This window comes from Aquarana catesbeiana, linkage group LG11, assembly GCF_042186555.1.
Source record: "Aquarana catesbeiana isolate 2022-GZ linkage group LG11, ASM4218655v1, whole genome shotgun sequence".
NCBI lineage: Eukaryota > Metazoa > Chordata > Amphibia > Anura > Ranidae > Aquarana > Aquarana catesbeiana.
Window position 1 is genome coordinate 29118144 of NC_133334.1, and position 14924 is coordinate 29133067.

The following is a 14924-nucleotide window of genomic DNA, read 5'->3' on the forward strand; positions in this document are numbered from 1 at the left end:
GGCCAGGATTTTTTTTTTGAAGAACCTGATCACAGCCATAGGCTCTAATAGGCTTTAAAATATGGTGGACTCGGGACGCAGAGCATTGCGTCTGGAGCCCACCCAGGTGTGTTGCAACAGCGAATGAAAATTCACTGTTGCAACACTAATCCTCCTCCCAGCCAATCAGTAAGCAGGTACGAAACCTGTTTCCCGATTGGCCAAAATATCAGGCGATTCTATTGGACGCCTAGCGCCGGGAGGTGGGGAGAGGAGACACCGCGGAAGCTGCTCCAGGAGAGGACACTGGTCACCAGAGCAGCTCCCCCCGCCACACTCTCACCGCCTGCAACCAAGGTAAGGACAGCGGGTGGTGGTGGATGGGGGGCTGTGTTAGTGCCGCGAGGGGGTAGTGCCACGGGTGATGGGTAGTGCCGCTCCACCGGTGGCCCAGGGGGGTTGTTTGCACCAGCCGCCACATGTTGGAAACTGAGAAAGGGACTGAGGACATAGATTCCCCAGTTCCTTTCTCTGCAGCCTCAGCTACACTGGAGATGAATGAAGAGAAAGCACTCTGAGGCTTCCTGTTCATTCACAAACTGAAGCATAGTAAACACAGTTTACTATGCTTCAGTGATGCATGGGCACAGGATCGATCTGTAGTGATCGCTCATTTTGTTCATTCAGGAAAGGAAGGGGCCAGAAAATAGGGCATATTTACCTCCCCCCCACTCCCAACCTCCATCCTGAAACAGTCCCCCTGTATGCCTGCGCATCAGCAGCCGGCAGGAGAGGAGGGAAGACACCAATATTGCAGGAAAGGGGGACACACAGGGGTGGCAGACAGCAGGGTTATGGGGGCGCAGATATCGATCCCCCTGCAGCACAGCCAGAGATAGAAAAAGGAGGAGAAGCTGGCAGCACTGCAGGGGTAGCCACAACTATCAGCAATAAGGCAGTACAGCCAGCCCCTTCTGCTCGACAGGTGGCCAGGCCCCCCATTTTGAACTGATGGGTCCCGGGCCCAGTACAGGAGGGCTGGCTGTACTGCCTTATCAGCGGCCCCTGTGCAGGAGTTCCACACCATAGGAAAATCCTATGATAATTAGCACCATCTAGTGGACACATTGAGTATTTTCCATTTTAAATCAATGAAAAACATTTATCCAGCACAGGAAATATCCTAATAATGTTCAACTTTTGCCCCATTAGCACAGAATGCATGTACATGCACTTTCACTGGATGAATTGCTATGCAAATTTTTTCTTATAAACATACGAGAGAATTGTCCGTGTGCGTTTGTTTAAAAAAAATTACAATCAAATACTTATTTTTAAAAAAAAACTTGTAAAAGTCTACACAGTTTACATTTCGCAATATTTCCAATAAACAACAGCGGATTATGCTGAGTATGAAGTGATAAGCTTCTGCTAGAAAAAAAAGGGGAAAAATAGAGAACTTTTGCTGTTTATAAGTTGTCAAAAGCCATGTCAAAATGTTGCCAATTTAATAAACTGTCTCCCAAGAGTGTAAGCCGGCTCAGGGTGTTCCGCCAGGCAGGGGGAAGTCACAGAACCTTCCCGCGGAGCTCCGGGAAGCGATGCCAGCGGCTCCGGCTCCATCCAGTAAATTTCTGATAAAAGGAGCCGGTTTGTGAAACTTGAACGCTGGTTTGTTGTTGACCCCGATGACTGCCAAATCCCCACGTTGTGCAAGCAGCTGTCCCCGTCCTTTTATCTTGCTGCAAATGCCTCTTCTGGGCAGCTGATAAACCTGGATGTTGAAACAATATTCCAGGCAATGTCAGCTTAAAGGGACACCCTAGTTAAAGTTAAGGTGTCACATCAGCTTATTGGTAATATGTACAGCGGGTAAAATAAGTATTGAACACGTCACCATTTTTCTAGGGAAATATTCACTATACTGTCAAAAGTATTGGGACGCCTGCCTTTACACACACATGAACTTTAACGACTTTCCAGTCTCAGGCCGTAGGGTTCAATATTGAGTTGGCCCGCCCTTTACAGCTATAACAGCTTCAACTCTTCTGGGAAGGCCGTCCACAAGGTTTAGGAGTGTGTCTATGGGAATTTTCGACCATTCTTCAAGGAATCCCTGATGATCCCTCCTTGTTCTGGAACCTTCTGTTATAGGGTGACAACTTCACTATACTACCAAAAGTATTGGGACGCCTGCCTTTACACACACATGAACTTTAATGGCATCCCAGTCCTAGTCCGTAGGGTTCAATATTGAGTTGGCCCCGCCCTTTGCAGCTATAACAGCTTCAACTCTTCTGGGAAGGCCGTCCACAAGGTTTAGGAGTGTGTCTATGGGAAGGTTTGATCATTCTTCCAGAAGCGCATTTGTGAGGTCAGGCACTGATGTTGGACGAGAAGGTCTGGCTCGCAGTCTCCGCCATACCTCCCAACTTTTTGAGATGGGAATGAGGGACACCTATCAGCAAAAGTATGCAGGAATAGGACACACCCCCTTGCCACGCCCCCTTAAAGGAGAATTGTACAAAAAAACAAGATTGGTTAAACCCACAAGTGCTTTTTTTACCTCTACTATTCCTTTATATTGGCTTTTGGAACTTACAAATGCAGCAATTTAGAAATCAGATGAAAGGTTTAGCGCTGGAAAACACTTTTTGATAGATAAAAGTGCATTTTATATACATATATATAGATCAGACCGAAATGAGGGACAAATGAAGAAGAATGAGGGACAGAGGGACATTGCTCCAAATCAGGGACAGTTGGGAGCTATGGTCTCCGCTCTAATTCATCCCAAAGGTATTCTATCAGGTTGAGGTCAGGACTCTGTGCAGGCCAGTCAAGTTCCTCCACCCCAAACTCTCTCATCCATGTCTTTATGGACCTTGCTTTGTGCACTGGTCCAAATCATTTGGTGGAGGGGGGATTATGGTGTGGGGGTTGTTTTCCAGGGGTTGGGCTTGGCCCCTTAGTTCCAGTGAAGGGAACTCTTAAGGCGTCAGCATACCAAGACATTCTGGACAATTTCATGCTCCCAACTTTGTGGGAACAGTTGGGGATGGCCCCTTCCTGTTCCAACATGACTGCGCACCAGTCCACAAAGGAAGGTCCATAGAGACATGGATGAGCGAGTTTGGGGTGGAGGAACTTGACTGGCCTGCACAGAGTCCTGACCTCAACCCGATAGGACACCTTTGAGATGAATTATACCGGACACTGCGAGCCAGGCCTTCTCGTCCAACATCAGTGCCTGACCTCACAAATGCGCTTCTGGAGGAATGGTCAAACATTCCCATAGACACGCTCCTAAACCTTGTGGACAGCCTTCCCAGAAGAGTTGAAGCTGTTATAGTTGCAAAGGGCGGAGCCAACTCAATATTGACCCTACAGAGTAATGCTGGCCATACACTATACAGAAAATCGGCCGAACCCATTTTCGAAAAACGAACGTTCGACCGTGACCGCAAACGATCGTGCCATCATATAATGTCCGATAATCTGTTCAGTGGACATGAATAAATAATTTTGTGTTCGTTTTTTTACATATACCTAGTGCAGGCAGTTCGGACGGGAAACACATTAACCTTGCAATTTATCGTACGTTCGGCAGAAATTTTCCAAACATGCCGTTCGTTTTTTTTCCACAAAAACGTCACAAACGATTATCGATTTGTACCCACTAACTTGCCGAAAAACGAACGAAGTGTCCATACGAACGATTTTTCGGCCGATTTTTCGTATAGTGTATGGCCAGCATAAGACTGAGATGCCATTAAATTTCATGTGTGTGTAAAGGCAGGCGTCCCAATACTTTTGGTAATATAGTGTATTTCTAAAGGTGCTATTGTCATGAAATGTTCAGCACATGTCGGTAACAACCCATGCAATCCATACATACAAAGACTCCAAAAGAAATGAGTTCAGAAATGAAGTTATGTGTAATAAAATGGAATGGCACAGGGAAAAAGTATTGAACACATGAAGAAAGGGATATTTTTTTAAACCTACCATTAAAATTACAGACTGATCGATTCTTTGTCAGTGGGCAAATGTACAAAATCAGAAAACCTTTTTTCCCTCACTGTATGTGAATCCAGCCTTAAAGTGTTACTAAACCCGCAACCGGAAAATCTGGGCAGGAGCAACGGATATTTTTCTGCACTTACAGAAAATGTACTTAGATTAAAAAAAATAATAATAATAATAAAAAAAAGAAAAAAAAGAAAACAAATGCAGCCACCACAGGAACGGTAAGCTACAATATATTACATTTTTGATCCTGGGTTTAGATACAAAACAGTAAAATCACTCTGTATATGCAGTAAAGCATGCTCGTTATACTCACTGTGGAACCTAAGGGGTTAATCCTCCGCATTGTGCAAAAATGCTGTTTGATTCTGTCTTCTCTGATCCTCCCCTTCTTCCCCTGTCCCCAATCCATCTCCTGATAAGACAGAGCCTTTGGAGTCACTCTGCACATGCTCAGTTTGGTGTGTATTTACTAGAGAGTTTTTTTTTGTTTTTTTGGGGAAAAAAGTGCATGTGATCAGCACAGGGCCAATCAGCACTGCCCAGACAGAGGGTCAGGGGTCCTGCAGCCTCATAGGACAGTCAGAGGAGAATGAAAACTCCTCCTACAAGCTTTAATCAGGCACTGATAAAGGTCACAAGACTGCTATATACTGCTGATGAGAAAAGGTATTTAGCAGTTTATATTTACTAAAATAATTGCATTTCCATGTTCTGTGTACTGTGGGAGGTCAGATATAGTGAATGCAGAGTCCTGGGTTTAGTAACACTTTAAAGGTATTAAACCCAAACCCAACAATGTATTATATTGCAGCATATCAATCTTTCCATGTGGTGGCTGCATTTGTCTTCTTTTTTAGACCCCCCCCCCCCCTCTGCTTCCCGCTGGTGATCCGGCCAGTAACACACCCCCTGTATTAGAGCGCCCCCACTCTGGATGAAGGAGCAACAGAGACACCTTTGGGCAGCAGCATCGTAAGTCCTGGAGGGGAGGGGAGTGTTATGCCGCGTACACACGGTCGGACTTTTTGGCTTTTGACTTTCGACGGACTGTCGACGGACTTGCGTCGGACTTTCTAACGAACGGACTTGCCTACATACAATCACACAAAAGTCCGACTGATTCGTACGTGATGACGTACACCGGACTAAAACAAGGAAGTTCATAGCCAGTAGCCAATAGCTGCCCTAGCGTCGGGTTTTTGTCCGTCGGAAAGATTTGAAGCATGTTCCAAATCTGTCCGTCAGATTTTCGACCGAAAAAGTCCGCTGCAGGTCCGATGAAGCCCACACACGATCAAATTGTCTGCCGGATTTGGTCCGTCAGCGTCCGTCGGACTTTTGTAGACGAAAAGTCCGACCGTGTGTACGCGGCATTAGATGTACTAGCAGATTTAGATACACTAACAAATTGAAGCCAAACTCCAGCTCACACTTTATAATCAGTTACAGCTATTTTTTTTTTTTTTTTTGGGATAAAGGAGTTATATAAATAACTAAATAAATAAAAGCTGATCACTGTAAGCACCACTGCCAGTGTTAAATAGTTTGTCTCATCCCTGTAGCTTGATAAATCTGCAAGAAAGGTTCTTCTTTTGAAAAAAATAACAGACTTACTGGCTTGATCACCAGGTGAAAAAAGAAAAAAAGAAAGCCTAAAAAAAGAAAACTAATGCAGCCGTCACTTCCAAGAAATTGTAAGCCGCAATATAATCAATGTTTGCTTTTGGGTTTAAAGAATATGTCAACCCAACATTTCATATTCCTGATATGTGGCTGCTGTACCATGTACTTGTATGAAAAGGTATCCTGTTCTCTTTGTATTGCTTCCTTTACGTGAAATCCCTGGTGTTCTCTCTGCTTTCCTATCAAAAACTGACCATGCTAGGCATGGGAGCACAGCATGGTCAGTTCTCTAGATGTGCTAGGAGCTGAACCTGCTTTCTTCCAATGATCCGACTTTGTCCTGAGTCCTGACACCCACCCACTGCACAGCCTTTACTGGGAAGCTCAGTGTGCTGCTGCTTCTCCCCTCCAGCTCGTATGCAGCTGAGAACAGTGGGAATGTGATCATTTATAAAAAAAGGGAAAAAAGGTATTTATATATTTTTTTTTTTATATCTCTATATCTCCCAAAAACCTTCACTGAAAATATCTTGCTTAATGGCCACAAATCTACTTTGTGTGCAACAAATGCCTTTTGAACTGCAGATATTAATTTGACATCATCACTGGGCTGTACATAGCCTGTGCAGAGAGCAGAGCTGTGGGAGGGGCCTAGCAGCTCCACCCACTCCAGGCCACCTGCAGAAAACTACAGGAGGGGGCGGAGACAGGACCAGTCACTCTGCACAAAGAGAGAGAGCAAAGCTGTGGGAGGGGCCCAGCAGCTCCACCCACTCCAGGCCACCTGCAGAAAACTACAGGAGGGGGTGGAGAGAAGACCAGTCACCCTGCACAAGGAGAGAGAGCAGCAGTGAGCGGTCTTTATTACAGAGGGAAAGTCTCACACTGGATTACTGCAGAGATCTGGAAGAAATACACAAGGCACACCGAGATTGAAGGAGGAACTCCTGACTCTTGTATGTAGACAATATTTGCTTATCTCCGAGTTCAGTTTTACACTCCATTTAAACCTGCATGGCTGCACAACCAGCTGCTGGTGAGTATGTGCCTGTACTAGCATTTCCATTGGTAGGTCGGGTCCACATACATTGTTCCCCATCTTTCAGACCCTGAAGAAGGGGCAAGGCTTAACCCCCTGAAGCATGCTGGCTGTGTATACGCTTCTCATTTGATTTTGCAATAAGCATTTATCTGGATTGCAGTATCATAGAGTAGCACTTTAATTCTAGGTTCACCTTACCCACTTTTAACCCAAGCTGACCATGGGATGCTTTTGATGTGTAGAAACTGCCAATCTAGAGTCCAGACACTTTTCATCATATGATCTAGCCGAAAAGCACCGTTACCGTGCAGGGACACCTCCAGGCGTGGCATACCGGCACATTCCAGCCCTACCATAGTTGCCTTATACCCTGTTAACTGACTACCAATGCTGGGAGTTATACATTTCACTGCCACTGACTACCAATGCTGGGAGTTATACATTTCACTGTCACTGACTACCAATGCTAGGGGTTATACATGTCACTGCCACTGACTACCAATGCTAGGGGTTATACATGTCACTGCCACTGACTACCAATGCTGGGGGTTATACATGTCACTGCCACTGACAACCAATGCTGGGGGTTATACATGTCACTGCCACTGACTACCAATGCTGGGGGTTATACATGTCACTGCCACTGACAACCAATGCTGGGGGTTATACATGTCACTGCCACTGACAACCAATGCTGGGAGTTATACATGTCACTGCCACTGACAACCAATGCTGGGAGTTATACATGTCACTGCCACTGACAACCAATGCTGGGAGTTATACGTGTCACTGTCACTGACTACCAATGCTGGGGATTATACATGTCACTGCCACTGACAACCAATGCTGGGGGATATACATGTCACTGCCACTGACTACCAATGCTGGGGATTATACATGTCACTGCCACTGACCACCAATGCTGGGAGTTATACATTTCACTGCCACTGACCACCAATGCTGGGATGGGACATTTTACTGTCACTGGCCACTAATAGTGGGAGGTACATTTCTTTGTCATTGACCGGCAATGCAGGGGGAGTACATTTTACTACCACTGACCACCAATGCTGTCAGGATTTAAATCAGAATGCCACTGACACCAATGTAGGGTTTTTATTGCATCCTCTGACACCATTGTTGTGGATTATTATCATGGCCTCTGACAATAAAGCTGGGGTTGTTTCTGTAGCCTCTGACACCATTGGGGATTATTATTGTGCCCTCTGAGGCTGCCAATGCCGGGGGTTATTATTACTCTCATTGACACCAATGATGGGGCTTATTTATTTAACACCCACTTTCTCTTAAGTGCACCGAAAGGCCCTCGTTTGTTTACAATATAGCATAGCAAAGGGGGGGGGGAAGTGTTGTCACCTGGTTACCGGAAGTGGAAGGTTATCGGATCCATTGGCAGGATTAATGTTAATACTAAAAAGAAACGGCATCAATTTTAATTCTGTACATAGTTTAATTTGAATCAGTAAACAAGGATGAGGATGACAGGCCCGGCAGTGTTGCTGTAGTGACAGGTCCTCTTTGATGGATCCCCCCCCCCCCTCCCGTGTTTCCCGGATGATTTTGCATCATTCCGGCTCTCAGGCCGATCGCTGCAGAACCCTGCAGGGAATATTTGGAGAGAAAGTCGTGTGTTCTGCCAGCGGAACTCTGGGACGTCGCCATGGAAACACATGTTTTATCGGTCTGTGTTTTGAAACTTGTTTTCCTGGCTGGGAGCCCGCAGAGCCGATCTTAACCCAATCTGAGAGGGTCTGGGAGCAGATAGATATGTGACTCAGAGCCCGGCATCCAGGGGCCAGCGGTTCACCCCGACAGCTGGATTTTATGAAGAAATAATTGCCTGTTGTTGTGATCCCCCTGACAGCGTCCCAGTGGGGCTCATTTATTAACATATCCAGTCTCATCGCCCATAGCAACCGCAGCTCCTCACCTGATCTCCTGATCAACATATCCAGTCTCATCGCCCATAGCAACCGCAGCTCCTCACCTGATCTCCTGATCAACATATCCAGTCTCATCACCCATAGCAACTGCAGCTCCTCCCCTGATCAACATATCCAGTCTCATCGCCCATAGCAACCGCAACTCCTCCCCTGATCAACATATCCAGTCTCATCGCCCATAGCAACCGCAACTCCTCCCCTGATCAACATATCCAGTCTCATCGCCCATAGCAACCACTGCTCCTCCCCTGATCAACATATCCAGTCTCATTGCCCATAGCAACCGCAGCTCTTCCCCTGATCAACATATCCAGTCTCATCGCCCATAGCAACCACTGCTCCTCCCCTGATCAACATATCCAGTCTCATTGCCCATAGCAACCGCAGCTCTTCCCCTGATCAACATATCCAGTCTCATCGCCCATAGCAACCGCAGCTCCTCCCCTGATTAACATATCCAGTCTCATCACCCATAGCAACCGCAACTCCTCCCCTGATCAACATATCCAGTCTAATCACCCATAGCAACCACAGCTCCTCCCCTGATCAACATATCCAGTCTCATCGCCATAGCAACCGCAACTCCTCCCCTGATCTCCTGATCAACATATCCAGTCTCATCGCCCATAGCAACCGCAGCTCCTCTGAGTTCCTGGGTCTGCACACTTACTGTGCCCATCATGAGGGGTTCCCATCATCCCTGAGCTGAGTTCCTGGGTCTGTACGCCTGCTGTGCCCGATATTAGGGGCTCCCATCATCCCTGTGCTGAGTTACCAGGTCTGCACACCTTCTGTGCCCATTATGAGGGATTCCCACCATCCCTAAACTGAGTTCCCAGGTCTGTACACCTGCTGTGCCCATTATGAGGGATTTCCACCATCCCCGTGTTGAATAGAGTCCCATCATTGGTGTCAGTGGGAGGAATAGTGCCCCATCATTGGTGTCAGTGGGAGGAATAGTGCCCCATCATTGGTGTCAGTGGGAGGAATAGTGCCCCATCATTGGTGTCAGTGGGAGGAATAGTGCCCCATTGTCAGTGTCAGTGGCAGGAACTATACCACACTGTTGCTGCCAGTGGGGGGGCAAAAATGCCCCAAGAGCCGAATCAAAAGCAAGCAAAGGTCAACATCGAGCCTTGGGCCGCAGTTTTTTAGACCACTGACCTAATGCAACTGGATCCAAAATAATCTTCTATCATTCGGGGAAATAGGACGTTTTATGGAACACGCTAACTGAAGGTCACATGGGAACCTCTGCTTATACAATCTGAGAATCACGGATTGATTCTATTTTGATTCCGTTGGGTTTTTTTTGGGGGATTTAAGAAGCTGCTGCGGCTTTGTGCCGGCACGCCCGAAACTTTCCATCGATCAGTGGGAGTTCTTCCATCGCTGCTGGACATCGAACAACTGGAAAACAGAGAGATAAGCAGGAAGAATGATCCTTGGAACATTGTGCTCTATAACAATCATCCACCGAGTTCATAACGCCGGAGGTCAAATGTCTGCACAAACCTGCCGCTCACACCTCACAGCCTGCACTGAGAATTAACCACTTCACCTCCGGAAGATTTACTGCCCTTCATGACCAGGGTTTTTTTTTTTTGCGATACGGCACTGCGTTACTTTAACTGACAATTGCGCGGTCGTGCAACGCTGTACCCAAATAAAATCTGCTATAAAACACATCCAATATTTTTTTATTTTAAATCAAATATCTTCAAATTTAGGCCAATATGTATTCTGCTATATATTTTTGGTAAAAGAAAATCCCAAATGTCCAAAAACTATGGGATATATTTTTAGAATTTTAGAATTTAGAATTTTTATTTACAAATTTTTTTTTTTTTATACTAGTACTCGATCAGCGACCAGGACTTCAATATTGCGGCGGATTAATTGGACACTAACTGACACTTCCTGGGAACCAGTGACACTAATACAGTGATCAGTGCTAAAAATATGCACTGTCACTGTACTAACGACACTGGCTGGGAAGTGCGTTAAACATCTAGGACGATCAAAGGGTTAAATGTGTGCCTAGCCAGTGTTCTTGTGTACACAGTCTGCTGCTTTAACTAGGGGAAGAGTTTGATTCTAGTCCCTTTGCAGGAACACAAGATTGATCCCTCCCCCCCCGTCACAACTGAGAGATGCCTTGTTTACATATTTCAGTTTTCGGTGTATTGCCAACGATCGGCGGGTGCCGGAGTACATCGAGTTCCCGGCATCCTCAGATCGGCTTCTGCTGTGAATTATCACCTGCGGGCTAAAGTGCAGGATCATGTATATAGACACTATACGTGATCCTGCACACAGCTGCCGCACTGTAGCAGTAAAAGTGCTATAGGGCGGTCAGAAAGCCGTCAAAAAAGACTCACATTGAAGATAAAATGCTGAAAGCTCAGCAATAATACACATAAAGTAGGGATGGTTACATATATTGCACATAATCCATAGTAAATAAGTTCTTGGACTTATCTCTCGACGCGTTTCGTGAGATAGCGCTGGCTTCCAGGGCGGGAAGGCGGAGATCCATGGCCTTAACTTATCCTTAGCTGTCAATCTTGATGAGTTGGTGTTTGGGGGAAACCACGAAGCCCCCGGGTTGATGCTGTTGTTTGGCTCCGGGCGGCCTCCTCTCGCTGTTGCTCGGTAGAGGTGCGGGGAGGAGGACGAGGTGGTGGTGTCGGTGCTGAATCCAGGGCAGGGTTCCGGGAAGAGGCTGTTGCTGCCCCTCCGCTCCTCCACCTGCTGCTCCTCGCTGCACATGGCCCGCAGCTTGCAGTGCTCTGCGCCAATTTTGAAGCCAATTAGAGCCTCAGGCTTTAGCTCCGAATTTGTTTTTTTTAACTAATTTTGACAAATTAGTTAATTCTGAAATTTCCAAATTTCCAAATTTTTCAATTTCTGAATTTCCAAAATTTCGAATTTTCGATTTTTCCAATTTCGAATTTCTGAAATTTTCAATTTCTGAAACTTAGAATTTTCCAATTTCCGAAATTTCCAAATTGGAAAATTCTAAACTTCAGAAATTGGAAATTTCGGACATTCGAAAATTCGAAATTCCGAATTTCGGAAATTTGAAAATTCAAAAATTTGGAAATTTGAAAATCCGACAATAAGAATGAAAATATGAAAATTCAAAAGAATGAAAATCCAAAAAATCCAAAACCCGTATTCGTTACGTTCACAAACAGCCAGATTTGAAAGGAAATTCCAAAACCTATCATTTAATAGTTAGTTATTAATTGTTAGTTATTATTAGTTATTATTTCAAATTTTACTGATTTTCTTTTTTTCATACTTTCTAATTTTCTAATTTTCAAAAATTCAAAAATTCTGAAATTCTGAAATTCGAAATTTGAAAGTTCAGAAATTCGAAAATCCAAATTTTCCAATTTCCAAAAATTCTGAAATTCCAAAATCGGAAAATTCAAGTTTTTTGAATTTCTGAACTTTCAAATTTTGAATTTCCGAATTTTTGAATTTTCGAATTTCCAAAAAAAGCAAAAAAAACCAAAGAAAAGAAAACAAACGTTTTTTTTTTTTGACAGTGCACATGTCTAGTGTTCGCCCCTTACAGATTTCAAAAAGTGTTCTAAGACCAAGGCGAACAAAAGGGGCGAAAGGGGACACCCCTGTCTCCTGCCATTCCTGATCGGGAACCTAGAGGAGAAGAGACCATTCACCTTAACCTGGGCACTAGGAGTGGCATCAGTGGTGGCCGGTGTGCTCCATTTTGGAGGGGGGGGAGGCGGCGAACAAGCCACCCCCCGCCACCCCCCACGGTTTGGTCAGTCGGTCCCCCACCAAGCCCCACCCCCCATCGCTCGCTCGTTTGTCCGTCTGCCCCACCAGCCCCGCACTTACCCCTGCGGGGAGCTAGACCGGAGACCAGGGCAGCTGAGCCGAGCCGAAGTGTCAGTCGTGCCTGGATGACGTGGGAGGATAGAGAATGGAATCCCGTGTGTCTCCTCTCAGCCAATCGGGTCTCAGGACCTGCTTCCTTATTGGCCAGGAGGAGAATCAGGAAGTCAATAGCGAATGTTCATTCGCCATTGTCACACAAGTGGGTGGGCTCGGGGCACAGCGCTCTGCGCCCTGAGCCCACCCTTTTTGAAGCCAATTAAAGACCCTGGCTCTAATCAGGTGCTTCAAAAAAAAAAAACCCCATTGGAATCCATGCGTCCGGCGCCCTGCCTATAAATTAGGCGCTGGGCGCATGGATTAAGGGGGGGCGGTGCCCCTGTGCCCCTAATGAGCATCTGTCACTGAGTGGGATATAATGCCACGATCCAAGCTAGCATATGCAGTCCCATCTCCAAAGTCTCCAACACCACCCAAAAGTATGACCAGTCTACATGGTCAAATGCTTTCTCAGCATCTGCAGCACTTTATAATCAGTTACAGCAAATGTTTGTTTTGTTTTTTTTTCTCTTTTGGGATAAAGGTTTTACATGAATAAATAAAAGTTGATCATTGTAAGCACCCCTGTCAGTGTTAAATGGTTTGTCCCAACCCTCTAACTGCCATTTTTGCTGGACAGCTTGGTCTGTGAAAGGAAGCTAACAAATTACAGGCATTACTGGCCAGATCGCCAGGTGAAAATAAAGAAAAGAAAAAAAAAAAGAGACTAAAAAAAGAAAACGAATGCAGCCAAATGATTGGTACGCTGCAATATAAGAAATATTTGTTTTTCTTAAAGTTTTTTATTAAGATTCAATCCAACAGATTGGATCAACAATGAGGTGGTCGAAATATTTGTTTTTGGGTTTATTACTGCATTACCCGTAATGTTCTTTTGGCTGCCAGGGGGCGAGTGTTTTCTTATTATCATCATTGGCGGGCATTGGGTTATCATCACCTCCTGCGGAGCTGGACGATTGCCCCACTGCCACATAAGTGAAAGCTTTCATCTAAGGCTTCCCATGCGAGTTTGTTTTCGCTGAATACTCTTTCTGATTTATTATTGTGACCATCCGATGGAAAGCGGTTTTCGGCGTGACTTTCCCATTCGTAGCGGCTTGCTCTTTTATATTTTGATTAATGTGTTTAACTCACAGGCTCCCTCTGGTGGTCATGTGTCATCGGCTGCTGAAAGTGAACGGGCGAGGATGAGAATGACGCCATGGCTGTGTGAGAGGTTTGGGGGTGATGTGGGACATTGTCGGAGGTTTGGGGGGCTCTGGTGAGAGTCATTTAGACTTCACTGACTGCATACGTATTTTAGGGTCTGTTGAATGCAAGCTATTGTTCGCTTTATGTGCGTTGGGCTGCATGCCACACCTCTCTTAGATTGCATAGACCGAAGGGTGGTGGCCTCCAAAAGGTGTCCATTTTTGCTCCCCTTTCCCCTTTGGTTGGGTGCTAGGATGCTACGTGGCATGGGCTGTACATCACCTTGGTTGCTAGGGCTGCACCTAGGGTTGCCACCTGTCCGGGATTCACCCGGACAGTTCGGGTTTGGAATCATGCGTCCGGGTTTCAGATTGACTGAAACCCCGAAACAATTCAGACCTGATATGGCTTCCCAGCAGGGTTGCTGGCTGCAGTTGTCCAAGCCAAGAGTGTCTGTTACACTCTCTTTCACACTGCCCAAAGCCAACACTTACAATTCCCCCCCCCCCAAACACACACAGACAGGAGAGAGGGCTCGATCTGCTCCTCTTCCTCCCGCCCCACCCCTCTGTGTCTGCCCACACTCCAATCCCCAGCGCTGTACCTCAGAAAAGGAAAGTTTGAAGTCCAGCAGCCTCAGATACATCTGGATGAGAGGTGCTGACTGCCAAGGGGTGAGTGAGCTCACCATCCATCCCTGTCTGTGACTGAAGTCTCCCCCCTTCTCTCTCCTGCCTCTGAGTGAGTACACTTAGGTAAATCAGGGTTCTCAGAGCACCCCTTACATCAGAGTTCTCCTTTACACCAGAGGCCACAGTGTTCCCCCCTTACATCAGAGTCCCCTCCATACATTAGAGTTCTCAGTGTTTCCCCTTAAATCAGGGTTCCCAGAGCATCCCTTATGTTAGAGTCCCCAGAGTTCTCCCTTACATCAGAGTCTGCAAAGTCCCCCCTTACAGTAAAAGGGAACTCTGCAAGTTTAGATGTGAAAAAGGAACTCTGCAGATTCAGATGTAAAAGGAGAACTCTGTGGACTCTGATGTAAAGGGTGAGTCTTGTTATTCACTTCATATGATTAGAAATGTTATTTAATTGCAAAAATATATGTATAGTTTATACTATAAAAAAAAAAATTGCTGTACATCGCTAAAGTGTTCGGATTT

The 14924-nt window shown here is 45.8% G+C and overlaps 1 protein-coding gene across 3 annotated transcripts in view; it reads left to right on the top strand.

Moving 5' to 3' along the window:
* Positions 1 to 6392: 6392 nt before the first annotated feature.
* The window catches only part of ACCS (1-aminocyclopropane-1-carboxylate synthase homolog (inactive)), a 71044-nt gene continuing 62512 nt past the window's right edge, over positions 6393 to 14924 (top strand). The window contains exon 1 of one of the 3 annotated variants that reach the window (XM_073604136.1): positions 6393 to 6670. In XM_073604136.1, the coding sequence (XP_073460237.1) occupies positions 6649 to 6670 (22 nt within the window). In that variant the 5' untranslated portion in view covers positions 6393 to 6648. Of the gene's footprint in view, positions 6671 to 13708; positions 13780 to 14924 lie in introns of those variants that run through there. The other 2 variants (XM_073604135.1, XM_073604137.1) reach the window with 2 other exon arrangements.